At 32.5% G+C, this 14,296-nt stretch overlaps 3 protein-coding genes across 5 annotated transcripts; 2 read left to right on the forward strand and 1 right to left on the reverse strand.

Annotated features, from left to right (window-relative positions):
• Positions 1-1,945: 1,945 nt before the first annotated feature.
• LOC120260306 (uncharacterized protein At4g37920) lies at positions 1,946-5,636 on the reverse strand. Its single transcript, XM_039267735.1, has 6 exons — positions 5,418-5,636; positions 4,371-4,642; positions 3,972-4,137; positions 3,528-3,772; positions 3,024-3,211; positions 1,946-2,415 (listed from the first exon to the last, which is right to left on the reverse strand). The coding sequence occupies exons 1-6, from the start codon at positions 5,614-5,616 to the stop codon at positions 2,157-2,159; spliced, it is 1,329 nt and encodes a 442-aa protein (XP_039123669.1). The 5' UTR covers positions 5,617-5,636; the 3' UTR covers positions 1,946-2,156.
• Positions 5,637-7,251: 1,615 nt separating this feature from the next.
• LOC120260388 (protein C2-DOMAIN ABA-RELATED 11) lies at positions 7,252-10,423 on the forward strand. 2 transcript variants are annotated; one of them, XM_039267861.1, is made up of 4 exons: positions 7,252-7,375; positions 8,349-8,484; positions 9,322-9,417; positions 9,894-10,423. In XM_039267861.1, exons 2-4 carry the CDS (start codon positions 8,374-8,376, stop codon positions 10,209-10,211), a joined length of 525 nt encoding a protein of 174 aa, XP_039123795.1. In that variant the 5' UTR covers positions 7,252-7,375; positions 8,349-8,373; the 3' UTR covers positions 10,212-10,423. The 2 variants fall into 2 exon arrangements, with proteins under 2 accessions (XP_039123795.1, XP_039123796.1); XM_039267862.1 differs by having other exon boundaries at positions 7,291-7,441.
• Positions 10,424-10,753: 330 nt separating this feature from the next.
• LOC120260727 (DNA oxidative demethylase ALKBH2) lies at positions 10,754-13,813 on the forward strand. 2 transcript variants are annotated; one of them, XM_039268285.1, is made up of 4 exons: positions 10,754-10,991; positions 12,939-13,055; positions 13,187-13,373; positions 13,443-13,813. In XM_039268285.1, exons 1-4 carry the CDS (start codon positions 10,785-10,787, stop codon positions 13,631-13,633), a joined length of 702 nt encoding a protein of 233 aa, XP_039124219.1. In that variant the 5' UTR covers positions 10,754-10,784; the 3' UTR covers positions 13,634-13,813. The 2 variants fall into 2 exon arrangements, with proteins under 2 accessions (XP_039124219.1, XP_039124220.1); XM_039268286.1 differs by having other exon boundaries at positions 10,756-10,991; positions 13,456-13,813.
• Positions 13,814-14,296: the final 483 nt, after the last annotated feature.

Here is a 14,296-nt window from a genome sequence, read left to right on the forward strand (position 1 = left end):
ATTTTTTTTAAAATAATAATAATAACATACAAATTTAAAAAAGGATAATTATATAAATAATATTATTACTAATATTAATATTAATATTAACAAAGTTTGTACAAAATAATCCTAAATATGTATAAACAAATTATTATGATTAATTTCATATTAAAGGGAAAATTAATAAAATACACATTATATCTCTCCTTACTCCTCCTCACTTCTTCTAACATAATAATAATAATAATAATAATAATAACAATAATAACAATACGTTACTCCTCCATCGAACTAAACATAATTTTTTTTAAATCCTCCATTCTTCTCTCTTTTTATCTTTCTCTCACTCCCCACCCTCCTCTTTCCCCCTCCCCCTTTAAACCAAACAAAGGGTAAATTAGGGGTTTTTGTGAGGTTTTCACCTTATATGGAATGATTATAAATATAAAGAAGCAAATTTTGTAACCAACACCCTATTATTTATGTGTATTCCGATTCAAATTCAGCTGGAATAAATTATTTTTATTATATTGATTTTTTTAAAATCTAATTTGGATAAATGATGTTTTCCGTTTCTAATCCAATATTCAATCTTTAATCTACTGGAATAAATAATGTTTTTTCTTGATGTTTTCCTCTTCTAGTCCAATTTTCAATAGCAGGTTTAATTTTAATTTTTTCTTTAATTAAAATAAAGTTTGAAAAATTAACACCAAATAAGCCCTTACGCATACAAACCAATTGGCAAGCATGAATGGATCATTGCGATAGTTTAAGTCAAGCTCGTGCCTCAAGTGAGGTCCTTAAGTCAAAGAACTCTTCAAATTATCATAAATATTATTCAATTCTATTAGCATATATTATATTAACATCAGGGGCGGCTTAAGGTAATTAGAAGCCTTAAGCAGAATTTTAGAATAACCCCTTTAATTTATTTAATAAAAATTAATTTTAATTTAGATTTTATTTTAATAAATACATATTTGAGATGCTTGTTTATCTTTTTACATGTTGCTAAACTCGTGATGAAGGGATATATTTAAAATTTGTGAACAAAACTTAACAAAGTAAAAATATATAAAAATAATAATAATAATAACAATATAAAAACTACAAAAGCTCTCATTTATAATTAAAAAAATAAATATTATATTACTTTGAGAGAAACAAATGAATGAAAAAACCATTTCAAGGATAAGAATAGAATTTTGCATAGTTAGCTAGAGAGGATAGGAGACTAATTAAGTATTAAAATAAAAATATTTAATATCTTACCGTATAATTTTAAATTTTTAAAAATTAACTAAGATTATATAACATTGACTACAATAATTATTGAAAATCCTTCAAAATTTTGAATTTTTAAAATTTTAATTAAAAAAATCTAAAAAATGAGACTTTTAAAATATTGGGGTTTTAAACAAAGGGCCTTTTGCAGGTGTACCCTTGAATAATTTTAAAATTGTATATTTACCCCTGAGTAAAAGATAATCGAATACATACCCCTGAATAATTTATATAATTGCATATATACCTTTGGGGTTCAAATTAGTTGAAAAACCATTTATTAACAAACAACAGATATATAAAATGACCATTTGTTTTTATTATAAAATGAAGTTGTGTGAGGGTTATTTTAGACTTTTTATATATTTTAATAAAAGTTATAACCATAATTAATAAAGTTTGATTAACTTCTGTTAACGGAATCTATTAGTAAAGACATATTCACAATTACCTATAATTTTCAAGGGTATATATACAATTATGTTTTTTCTGAGGGTAAATATATAATTATAGAACTTTTGAGGAGTTTATAACCAATTTTTCCTTAAAATAATTGCTTCATTAGCCTTATCCTTTAGCCGGCCAATTAACATTAATAATAAATATAACAACATTGGTCCAGATTAAAGTACACCGAAACAGCAACTAAAACAACAAAAAGAAGCTCAAGCGCTGGTGTTTTGTAAATAATGGTCCATGACTTGAAATAAAACATAGAATACAGCAAGTTTTACATACACATCTCTTTGGAATACCATCCCGGAAACCATTTACAGCCAAGATTTTCAATCTTCTATTGTTACAATTATTTTGAAAAAGTTCATCTTTGGAGTAAGCTACTGCTAGTGAAAGTCTGCCAAAACTGTTCTTAGACAACACTGCCTCATTCAGATATATTCTTCTTCATCATCATCATCCTTCTGATTGACATTGTCCTGAGATTTGGAGTCCTCGGGTTTAGATTCTTCAATTCCTGAAGGAGTTCGCTTCATGTACTCTTCCTCGATCGTTTCCTTGAGTATGAAAAGTCTCTGGATGACCATGGGATCACTCATTTCTCTGACTTCCTTCATGTCGGATTCCTCTTTGTTCATCTGGTGAGCATCAAGCATGATCTTGATCCATTTATGCAGCTCTTTTGGTGTTCTAAATGTGAACACATACATATGGATAAGAGAGAGTGAGAGAGAGAACTAATGTTAGCTCACCAAACAGAGCTTGTAATCGCATGCATGCATGCATGTCCTAAATAACAGTTTTTCCCTTCCAATGTAATTGTTAATATACCTTTATGATTGAAAGCCAACTTCAATTACATACATGTTCTAAAGAAAAGGCGGAGAACTAAAATTAGGAAATCTAGGAGAACTTATAATATCATCATACATGTTCTAAATAATGGATGTTTTTTTATCTCTTACGTTTAGGGTTTAAAGAGGGAAAGAGAGGAAGAGAGACAAGTAATATTAGCTAGACAGATAGAACAAGTAATGTATATATTTATAAATATATATATATGTTTGTGGATAATAGTTTTTCTTTCCCATTTAGGGTTTCCTAATCAATGGCATAAATTATAACTACATAGATTTCTAAAACTTACATAATATAGCATTGCACTTGAGCATTGAAGAATAAGCTCTATAAAGTAAGTGGAATGGAGTATCATTTAACCCTGGTTACTAGAGAAACTTTTGGTAATGAACTTGGTTCCTAATTGAAATGATTGGTTAAAAGAGTTCAAGTTCACTAACGTGTAAAAAGCATCAGGATCCTTGACTTCATGTTCACTCCCAGGTGAGAAAGCGGTAGCAAGTGCAGAAAATCTCTCTTCTGGATCTTCGATGTTCAACAAGTGCTTAAGGAACTTAATTTCCTGTGGCACAATGCTTTTGAGAGATTTTTGTGTTGCTTTATATATATGATACATGATGTTTTTAACCTGCACGATATCAAACCATTGCAGTAATCTGTGATATCAGTATCATTTTAAACACAGCAAAATGATTCTCTAAATTTAAAATGAATCTTCAAAGAATTCAGATTAGTTATTAAAAGCTTAAGCAACAAGATCTACAAAAGAGTCTCAAAAAAAGAAAATATATCTTGTTATAATTCTCCATCATGTGCCATTGATAAAAATTTAAGGGTTGATTTCTTACAGTATGTTTTATGCCTTCAAAAATCTACTTGATTATTGAAGTTTCTATAGTTGAACTGCAAGATATGAAGATTTTAAACTATAATTTAGTAATGACCTCATTCTTCATTGTCGGAGACTCTTTTGCTGCTGCCCAAGCTCCGTTTATTAGAAGAATCAAGGTTGAATCAAGTTCCTTTGCCTTAGCTAAGCTCCTGACTTTTTCGCAAGCCATATCTAGTGATGGAGAATCCAATATATCATCAAATTTAGATTGAGCACCATCAAGTGTCTCCAATTGATCTACCACATTGTCGTATGTAGAGACAGCAGATAAGCATTTAGCCCCAAGCCTGGACATTGCTGCTCATGAACATGCAAAAAGTCTAATGAGCAGGACACTAAAGGAAGTTTCACTGGGGACAAATGCCCTAGTTTCATGTAGTTTAAATAAACACAATTGGCTAACTAGATAAATATGAATAAACTTTTGGAGTTTGAGATACAGTTTTATTCAGTGATTTAAGCAGAATGCTCATTGAAAAAAATTTAACTTTCTTACAATCTCTGTCTTCCAGACTATCATATGTGTCTGAAAGTGCAGTCAGTTGGTAAAAAAATTCTCCAGTAAAATCCTTGCGCCGTCTGGCAACAACAGCATTAATATCCAAGGGATTGTCCTGTATCTCTCTGAGAAGGTCCATATGTCTCTCTATTTCATCGTCTATCTGCAATTTTAAACCAAACATCAGGACAACAATGATTGAAATTCAAGTTATCAGACTAGAATTTGCATTAATTACTTGGAACAAATATCCATGAAATAGAGGACAACATCTTCCGCTAAAAATGAACAGCATCAAGCAGGGATGAAAAAACATATGTAAATTATATCATATAAACAGCCACAGAGGACTAAATTTATATAGGCCACTTCTGGTGAAGCTACAATACTCTTTACCTTTTTCATTTTTCTAGCAAGTCCTTCTAGATTTTGCTTCATCGCTATATCTTGCTCAGCATCAGCACGCACTTGGCAACGTTTATAGAAACTATCTTTATACTTCTTCCACTCATCCCTAAATACCAAGACCTTCCTCCAATCTTTTGTCTTTGGTTTCTCATTCATGAAGTATTCTATCATCTTGTCACACAATTGGGTCATGGTGTAACCTTTTGCAACTTCAACCTCAGGTTCTTTGTCCACAGAGGCAACCTCACTTCCCATGCAATCTAAAGCTCTTCTATATTAGTTACACAGAAACGATTCGAAAATAGGAATTTATTTGGAAAAATATTTGATATCGAATTTTGCAGTGAGGAAGGAAAATGTAGCAATCAGAGTCATGACATGTTTCAATTGACATACATGCAATCACAAATTGTGATTTATATTTCAGTGATATTGAAAGAAAGTGTTATCATAATATGAGAGAAATGAAAGCAATCACATTTAGTCTTGGAAAGGAGGAGAAAGTCTATGATATACAAAGAGGACACATGGTTACCGTGCATTGTTCACAATCAAAAGCAACAATTTTTAGAACACAGGCACTCACAAATGAAGCAACAATTATTCCAAACAAATATCCATGATACAAAGAATGAAGCAAACGAAAGTGGATCCGGAACCACAGTCAAATATAACACCATGAAAAATTCAATATTTAGAACACAAAAACCCACGGAATTAGTTCAAACTGAAGCAAAAGAAGGATCAACAACAAATAGAAAGAGAAAATAAAATCCACAACACCAGAGAATACCAAATGGGTGCTTTTTTGGCGGCAAAAAACGCACATAAATTATTCCAAATACGAGAAAAGAACTCCAACACCACAATCGAATCTAACACCAAAGATAAAAATCCAATCTTTGGAACACAAACATCTACAAATAAATGAAACATGGCCAAATGACTAAAACCAAATCAAAAGCAGCAGCGTCAACAACCAGTAAAACAGAAGATAAACCACACAACAGCGTCAAACAAGAAATAAATGCCTACTTGCCAAGCTTGAGAAGGAAGAGGCCCTCTTTCCACTGTGAACACCATTGAAACAAGCTGCAGTGAATTGCAAGTTGGAGATAAAGAGAGAAGGGAGAGAAGAAAAAGAAGATGAGAAATTGATGGCATTATGAACTCCATTAGAGGAGAAGGATTGAAGGATGGGGAAGTTGAAGAAGAGGGAGTGAGCACAGCTCATGCTTGTTCTTTGGGCACACTCTCAACATTGGATTGGATTTTTGCTAAGGATAACAAGATATTTGGGTACACATCTCAATGAAAATAAACGGCTAGGATTTGGTTTTATTTGTGTATTTTGGTTTTTTTTTTTTTAACTTTATTTCATATATATTAATTAGAAATTTTATTTCATAATTTTTACTAGATATTAGGGAGTAATTTAGAAAATAGTATTATTAATGTAAATAATTATTAAAATTTCACTTCTAATAAAATATTTACAAATTAATTGTATCTCTTTAACTCATCTATCAATGTGAAAACTCATATAAATAACAACCATTTTTTTGGGCTTTTCTTTCTATTTAATATACAATAGCCCATGAGATGCTAGCTTCCTTATTTCTCTTTATTTTTATAGTTTTTTTTTAATATAATATTTTATTATCTACCGTAAAACCATAATATAAGTTTTTACTTGTATGATTGATCAAGCTATTTTTTATTATTTTTTTAACAAAAAGAACAAGTCACTTACACAACCGAAAAATTAATACCTCAAATAATTTATATTTTTAAATTATGTGAATTAAGTTTTAAATTTATTTTTTTTTATAAAAATATGAATATTTTATGTGAGGTATCCGATGTTATTATGTTAATTGAACAAGAGATTTAAGTACAAAGAAACACTTACCAACTAAAGAAATTCTAAAATATTATACTGTTTTTAATAGATCATAAATAGGTGTTTTAACTTTCTCATGTTCACATGCATGAGGCTCACTATTTTAATAGTATTATTTTTAAAAATGTCTTAAGATATAATATTGGCTTGCCAATAGTACTTAAAATATAATTCAATATTAACTAATCATTTATAAAAACCAAACCGACTTGAACAATTCCACTCGTTTTGGATTATTATTAGTTTCGGTTGAGGCAGTCTACCTTGTTTAATAATAATAATAAAAAAAAAATCATAATTTAGATTAAAAACAAATGAAATAAGGCTTGTTTACTTTATTATGAGCTGGGTATCATTTTATGTTTTGACCTTAACAATAAATAAAATTTTGTAAATCAAATATGCATGATTACTTTCCCTGTAAAAAAAAATAAAACACTACTACTACTAATAATAATAATAGAAAACGTTGTTTACAAATTTGCGTAAAGCGTCTAAAAAAATAAAAAGAGAGATAGATGCAAGAATAATGAGAAGGTGTGATAATAGTAGTTAAAACAGATGAGATAAAGTAATTTTTTTTTAGGTGTAACTGTTTTTAATAATATTCACCTCACTTGGTACTATTTATAAATATTATTATTGTTTATTATATTGGTCAATAATTATTTTTGAAGTTATATTCACATGAATGGATGATTTGAATTCGTTGGATTTAAATTCAATCCAATGACTGATTGTGAGACTTAGGCGAATTGTGGAATTATTATGTGCGGACTTCTTTTTTAGACTGTTCCTTATTATTATTATTATTATTATTATTATTATTATTATTATTATATATTAGGTTTGTTTCCGTCAAAGACTCGGTGATAAAATAAAAAATAAAGTCAAAAAAACGATTCCCCATGAAATTTCCCGTTTCCCATAATCGGTAAAAGCCCACTCACTTTGAAAGCACTAGCCAACTCTCTCTCGCTATATATATATATATATATATATCTCTTAGGCTTTTTGGGAAGCTTCTGGTCGGCATCGTCGTGGCCGTGTGAGGCGGGGATCGGAACGGAGAAGGGCGCCGGCGGCATCAGTAAGTGGTTGATTGAGTTGGTTCTTGTTGGGATCCGGAAAGTTGTGTGTTTTGTTTCGATTTGAGGTGATTATTTTTGGTGTCGAGATGAATGAAAATCATGGTTTTTGGTGTTTGATATTGTTTTTTCATTGTTGTTTAATTTGGCAGGGTATTGATTGAAGAAAAATTTAATTTTTCTCAGTGGGTGGGTGAAAATTAGGTTTGATGAAATCTTTCCTGTGTTTCATTGTTGAAATTCTAGGGCTTGGTGCTGGTTTTAGTTTTTGAAGTTTTTTTTTTTGGAAGGGTTGCTTATTTTGGAGTTGTATTGATCGAGGTTTATAATTTGGGTGTTTAAAGTAGGAAATGGGGATTCGGTTTTATCGTTTTAGTGAATGAAACTCATGCTTTTGTATTTAGGTTTGATGTCCTCTTTTTTTTTTTTTATGGTGATTTTTAGTGTTGAAATCATTGGTATGATGCTGCTTTTATTTATTATCTTTCTAAAGGGTTGATTTGTTGTAAACTTGGGATTGTGGGAGGTGACTTCATGGGGGAAATAATGCTTTGATGTTGGTTTTGGGTATTGAAATTTATTATTCTTGTTTTTGTTCTTTAGATGAGTATTGAAGTTGATTTACGTCTATTAATTATGATTTTCCTTCTATTTTTTGTTGATTGATGAGTGTTTTCCAATTCTTATGTTTCCTTTTGAATAGTATTAGTGTTGCGGCTGACTGTACCTATGATAGCTCTGGATTTACTTAAAAATGAAATAGACTTTGTCCTGAGAACAACTCTGTAGTGAATTTTGACATTATTTGGGGAAAAACTAGAGGAGAATTGTTTATATTTCCTTGTTTGATTGGTACGAGACATATAGCATTGTAGGGACATCACCTTGAGATCTTAACAATGAATTTACGCAATTCTTTTTGATGGAACTCCTTTTAATTTGTTTCTTTTTTTTTGTGCTTTGTTGTGTTACCAGGGTGTGGGATCTCGTCTTAGGGGATATGGGGGCGACTACTGGAATTCTTAAAGTGATAATTGTTCGTGGGAAGAGGCTTGCAATTCGAGATTTTACAAGCAGTGATCCTTATGTCATTGTCCGAGTTGAGAATCAGGTGAGCTTCTCTATCTTTCTTCTCTTGTTGCTCTTGGTTGGTTTGTTGTGTACATCTCTATTTCATATTTCATGGCGTTGATTTCTTGTGGAATACTGGAACTACTTGATAAAAATGCAACAAGAAGCAAGCTCCATGCTGCATCATAAGACTTGCATTAGATAAACATTTAGCTTTGTACTCTATGATTTTTACACTTGTATGAAGTTGTTGACATAGTTGCTGAGCAATCAGGACTTGTGCATTATTTTTACCGATTTTAATTTCATTAAAGATTCTCTTGATTTCATAACTTCACAATGTTATCTTTCCTCCTTCCTTTATCACTTAGAATCTTAAATGTATAGTTTGGAAAGCGAGATTTAGTAAATTAGCTTATCTTTATATTGGCCTGGAACCATTCAAAGAGAGCATGTTTACACTGCTACAGAATAACTTTGACAAATATCAAAGGTTCTGTGTTTTTTCAATTCAAGTGCGATAAAAAGTAATATCATAGTCTACCAAGTCTTTGTTGAATTTTTATTGTAGGCATTTGTTTATTGACAATGTGATGTCGTAACTATTTGGCACTAATTTATGTCGTTAATTCCTCATCCATAAAAAACGTGGGTTTTATTTTCTACTCGGTTTCTGTCTCTATGCCTTTGTGAATTAACTTAATTTTGTACTCACCCTTACAGAACGTTGGTACTTCAAGATATGAAGATATATGCTTTTTTTTCAGTCTTTTCGTGTATATATGGGTTTGTTTGAGCAGCTTATGGACTTGATCTATAATTCCTTTTGATAATGGTATTGAACTGAATGCTGACAAGTCCCATGTATTTCGATTAGAGTGCCAAGACAAGGGTCATTAACAGTTGCCTCAATCCCACCTGGAATGAAGAGTTCACTTTCTCCACAGTAGACGCCCTGGGTGTCCTCAAACTAGTGAGTTTCTTCTACTTTTTTTTAAGTTTTCCATTTTCTTGAAACTATCAACCTTTGACCGAGCACTGAATTTGCATTGCAATTTGGACCTGGTTCAAAGGTTCTAGATGGATAGCATCATTTTTTATGATATCTATCAGCATGATAGCTGGTAAGTGTTGTTGTTGAAGTAAACATTGTTCCACTGGCGGCGCTTATCATGTTTAGCATTTGCTTTACACCATTGCACGCCTCTAAAAGTTAGTTGGTCAGTTTCCATTCATTATTTGTCTTATTATGTGACAGTAGTCATCAACGTCTTTTTCATGGTCATTGTTGACTATTAGAAATCAACCAAGTCTCAAATGCATTCTCATCATGCACTTTTCTAGGAACAATTGTCTCACTTGTTATTGACCATATCCTCGGTGAAATTATGGTGTGATGCCTAAAACTGTTGATTTGAATCTGAAAAATTGTCACTGAATTTCTTGTAGGAGGTGTTTGATTGGGATCGGTTCAAACACGATGACAAGATGGGGAATGCCTTTGTCAACCTCCAACCGATAGCATCAGCTTCCAAACTAAAACGCGCGCTGAAGCTCTCCACCGGTGAGACTAAGCTACGGAAGGTAGCGCCTGACGTTGATAACTGCCTTATGGAGGACAGCTATGTGAGGTTCGTCGACGGTGAGATCATACAGGATGTTCGCCTGAGGCTGTGCGATGTTGAGTCTGGTGAACTGTATCTGACGATCAAGTGGATTGATCATACAACTAACAGTAGCACCCTGGAGACTGCACAAAGCCTGTAAAATTAAATAAAAAATAATAATAATAAATTTCTCTACTTTTCGGTGTGTTTTCTGACATAGAAGGGGAAATATCAGATGTGAATATTAACTATTATCTTTTATAGTTTTTGTTAACGGGTGGCTGTAACTTTTGTAAAATGTTCAAATGTTTACCTTTGGCTGTTGTCATTTTACAGTGTTCTGTTCCTTGTCTCTCAGTCTTTGTACTGGGACAATTTGCATGTAGACCCCTTCAAAATAAGTAATTATTTAAGTGATGATTTCAACTAACTATCAATGCTTATGTAGATGTAAGCATTGAACTGAAATTCCATATTGACCCTTAACTGCCGTTCTTACACTCGCGCACGAGCACACACACATATTGACATATATAATAATAAAATTTAACCTTTTACCAGGGTTATAGATGAAATTATAATTCTTTTCAGCCAGGGTTATTTATACAATATTCGAAGGACTTGTTTTAATACATTTATGAAATTATGTAGTTTTGCAAGGTTATATGTGTAAAAGTTCAATGAAAGGGCTCTTCTTGTGCTTCCCTTCTGTTTTCCCTCCATCTTCTTCGTCATGAGCCTTCTCGGTTTCGTGAGACCAAGCCCTAATCCTAGCGGTGGCGGTGGGAACCGCACCATTGACCTTGGAAATGGCAGTGAGGTCTTCTATGTCCCTCGCTTTCTCTCGCCTGATCGCTCTTGGGAGTGGTTTCATTATCTCGACAAAGAGATCCCGTGGACACGGCCTTTGATTCACGTTTTTGGGAGATCTTGCGTCCAGGTGGTGAAATTTCTCATTTTTTTTTTCTTTTTCATTTCACTTAATTGCATAAATTTGTTGGGGTTTATGGATTATACATGTATGGTTTTCATGAATTTGTATCGTCATTGTTTTTTTTTTTTAAATGTGATTTATGTTGAGTTTTTTATGGATTTATTAACTAGAAGATGATTAATGGTCTGAAAAATCTTAGGGTTTTCTAGTCCTATACCTGGATATAAATTCCAATTTCTTGTCAATTATGGCTGTGTTCGGGGCCTTTAGCTCCAGTTTTCGTGAGTATTCTGGAAATTTTTGATAATTGAAGATGATTACCTTAGTGTTTGAGGCTGTTTAGTTGGTATTCCTTTGTTGTTTTTATTTATTTGATTTAATTTGGATTTGATTAGCGGGTGAGGGAATTGTTATAAAGATCTTAGTTCCAGAGTAAGAGAATTTAGACAAAGGCAATTTCAATAATTAGGGGTTTGTTTCTTATATGTTCATGCTTTAATTTCTTAGGGTTTGCTATTGCTCTGAGAGATGATAAATCATCACCTAGACCTCATATTTTCAGGATATTACAACATATAGCATTATATAAGTTCTAGTGTTTTGGTCAAAGAGTTTGTAGGACATTTAAATTTTTGCTTTGCCAGGTCTTGCTTGTATGATTCGAGTTGATTTTAATTCATGGGAGCTGAGAAACATATCGTTTTTAGGAATTAGAGTCAAATTTTAATTGTTAGGACTCATTCTTATTTGTATGGTTTAATAATGTGGTTTGCAAGAAAGTTGGTCTGGTATATATGTTGGAAGGCTCAGTTCATTGTTTTATTCGAGTTAATTATTGGCCTCTGGGGGATGCTTTGAAGGTCATGTCTACTGGGGTTGTAGAGATGCATGAATGAACAAGGGTTTTGATTTCTTTTAGTTGTTTAAGTAGCCATTTTACTTATCACATTCCACAGGCATCTTTGTTTTACGCTTTTATATACTATATCATTCAGAAACCATTAGGCAGGCCTGATTTTCCCAAATTTGTATTTAGATAACTTATTGCTGTTTATTATATGCAAATAAATATGCATTATAAAAGACATACTTTTAGGTGTAAAAGAGTTGCAGGACTTGTGTTTGTGATCATCGAAACCATTGGGATCCATTATGCTGCCCTCATTCTTTGGATTTTTTGCTTAGTAGTATATGGAGTTGCATCACTTTGTTCCATTGTACAGCATCATGGCTTTCAAAAAGTTATCATGATGTTAATAAGGGGAGACACGGTAGTAGCTGGGAATAATAGAAAAGGGAAATGATCTTGCTGAAGTAGCAACATTTACCAAGTACTAAGATAGGATGGCATTTAGTTGATGGAGACCATTGAATATTGTGATCAGACCATCAACTGAACTTTTATAGCCATGAATATTGAAAATGAGAAACATTGGAACATCACCCGCGTTGTGAATTTTTGAGTTTTATGGTGAGTAACCATGAGTTCCTTTCTTGCCCCATCTTGTATCCAGCCACGATTTTTGTTTGTTGCCTCTCCTTGAGAAAATGCAAATGGTTGACTAAATATAAGAACCAATGTGGAGTAGGATTGCATAGCCCTTTTGGTCTACAACTTCATGGATGTTTATGTTTTCATATTCATACTGACAGGAGGCTTTTTTTATAGTATCACCCTTTTAATATTAGCTTTTTGTAAACCCCTTTTTAAATAGATGGTCTACAACTTCATGGATGTTTATGTTTTCATATTCATACTGACATGAGGCATTTTAATAGTATCACCCTTTTAATATTAGCTTTTTGGAAAGCCCTTTTTCAATAGATGGTCTACAACTTCATGGATGTTTATGTTTTCATATTCATACTGACAGGAGGCATTTTTAAGTATCACCCTTTTAATATTAGCTTTTTTTTTTCATATAGTTTTGACTTTATTTTTTTCTAGTGCAGCCCAGAGATGTATGCTATGTTGCAAGCAAAGGTCTTTCTGATTTGCAATACAGTGGATACCAACCTCATGCATATTCATGGGATGACTATCCTGTTCTTAAAGACATATTGGAGGCAGTAAGAACACTGTCCTTCATATCTCTCTCACTGAAAATAACTTTGTTTGGTGTCGCTCTATGGACATAAATGCAATTGAGTTTCTTGTTTTCCAGCTTCATTGCTGCTTAATTCTTCAAACGTGCATGTAGGTACATGAAGCCCTCCCAGGAAGTAAATTTAACAGCCTGCTACTAAACAGATATAAAACTGGATCAGATTATGTAAGTTGGCATTCTGATGACGAGAAGTTATATGGACCAGCTCCTGAAATCGCATCGGTTTCTTTTGGATGTGAGCGCGAGTTCCTGTTGAAAAAGAAACCAACAAAAAAATCTGGTATAAACTAGCATCAAAATTCTGAATTAAGATTTGCGATATTTTAGCTACACATAATATCTTTTTCAGTCTGGATTTCCAGCAAAAATGCAAGATGCTGCACATTCAGAACCACCACCGGCAAGCAAGAGACACAAGAGCAGTCACACAGAGCAGCATGCTTTTGTTCTAAAACACGGTTCAATGTTGGTAATGAGGGGATACACACAGAGGGATTGGCTACACTCTGTGCCGAAGCGTTCAAAGGCGAACTCTGTTAGGATTAACCTCACCTTCAGGCAAGTAATGGTATGAAAATTTATATTAGTTTTTCTTTTCTATGTTACTTAAGTTCTTGAACTGCCAACTTTAGTGTGTGGATTCTTACTTGCACTGATCCAGCAGATCATATTGATAATGGATCAAAGTATCACGTGATGATATATAATTATTAATTTATACGTTTTAAAATCCTCAATATAAATCGGTCTGCACGTGACCTTGAAGGACAGAATCAGAGATCAGAGCCGTTGAACAGCGACAAAAGCTCGGTATTCGAAGCCACGTGGTTTCACGTGCCTCTGTCACCAATAGTTATTCCAGTGTCAAAATCGTAATTAACTCAAAGCAAACACCCAATTCTCACAAGATCCGACAAGCTCGATAACATTAGCCACCAACCACATACTCGGTCACCTACCCACTTTTAATCAGGGGAATCCGTTTCCCATAATTTTATACCATATTTAATTATAAAAGATCATGTGTTTGTCTTTTAATTATATTTCTGTATTTATTTTGATACATAAATAATAAATTTAAAATCTATGAATTATAACAAGATTTTGTGAACAAGCCTTGGGTTATGAGAGTTCTTTTCTTGATCTTTATGTTTAATTCAAGGTGCTAAATAGTCGTAAAAATATTGTTTAGACACTACAACC

This window comes from Dioscorea cayenensis, chromosome 5 (genome assembly GCF_009730915.1).
Source record: "Dioscorea cayenensis subsp. rotundata cultivar TDr96_F1 chromosome 5, TDr96_F1_v2_PseudoChromosome.rev07_lg8_w22 25.fasta, whole genome shotgun sequence".
NCBI lineage: Eukaryota > Viridiplantae > Streptophyta > Magnoliopsida > Dioscoreales > Dioscoreaceae > Dioscorea > Dioscorea cayenensis.

What these genes read in the sequence shown, in the direction of transcription:
- LOC120260727 (XM_039268286.1), top strand. Translation starts at nt 10,785, where the DNA reads ATGAGCCTTCTCGGTTTCGTGAGACCAAGCCCTAATCCTAGCGGTGGC. An exon ending in TTGGGAGATCTTGCGTCCAG is followed by an intron (nt 10,992 to 12,938) that starts GTGGTGAAATTT and finishes TTTCTAGTGCAG; the next exon opens with CCCAGAGATGTATGCTATGT. An exon ending in TTAAAGACATATTGGAGGCA is followed by an intron (nt 13,056 to 13,186) that starts GTAAGAACACTG and finishes ACGTGCATGTAG; the next exon opens with GTACATGAAGCCCTCCCAGG.
- LOC120260388 (XM_039267861.1), top strand. Translation starts at nt 8,374, where the DNA reads ATGGGGGCGACTACTGGAATTCTTAAAGTGATAATTGTTCGTGGGAAG. An exon ending in TTGTCCGAGTTGAGAATCAG is followed by an intron (nt 8,485 to 9,321) that starts GTGAGCTTCTCT and finishes TATTTCGATTAG; the next exon opens with AGTGCCAAGACAAGGGTCAT. An exon ending in CCCTGGGTGTCCTCAAACTA is followed by an intron (nt 9,418 to 9,893) that starts GTGAGTTTCTTC and finishes AATTTCTTGTAG; the next exon opens with GAGGTGTTTGATTGGGATCG.
- LOC120260306 (XM_039267735.1), bottom strand. Translation starts at nt 5,616, where the DNA reads ATGAGCTGTGCTCACTCCCTCTTCTTCAACTTCCCCATCCTTCAATCC. An exon ending in TAGTCTGGAAGACAGAGATT is followed by an intron (nt 3,773 to 3,971) that starts GTAAGAAAGTTA and finishes GTTCATGAGCAG; the next exon opens with CAATGTCCAGGCTTGGGGCT. An exon ending in GATCCTGATGCTTTTTACAC is followed by an intron (nt 2,416 to 3,023) that starts GTTAGTGAACTT and finishes GTTCACATTTAG; the next exon opens with AACACCAAAAGAGCTGCATA.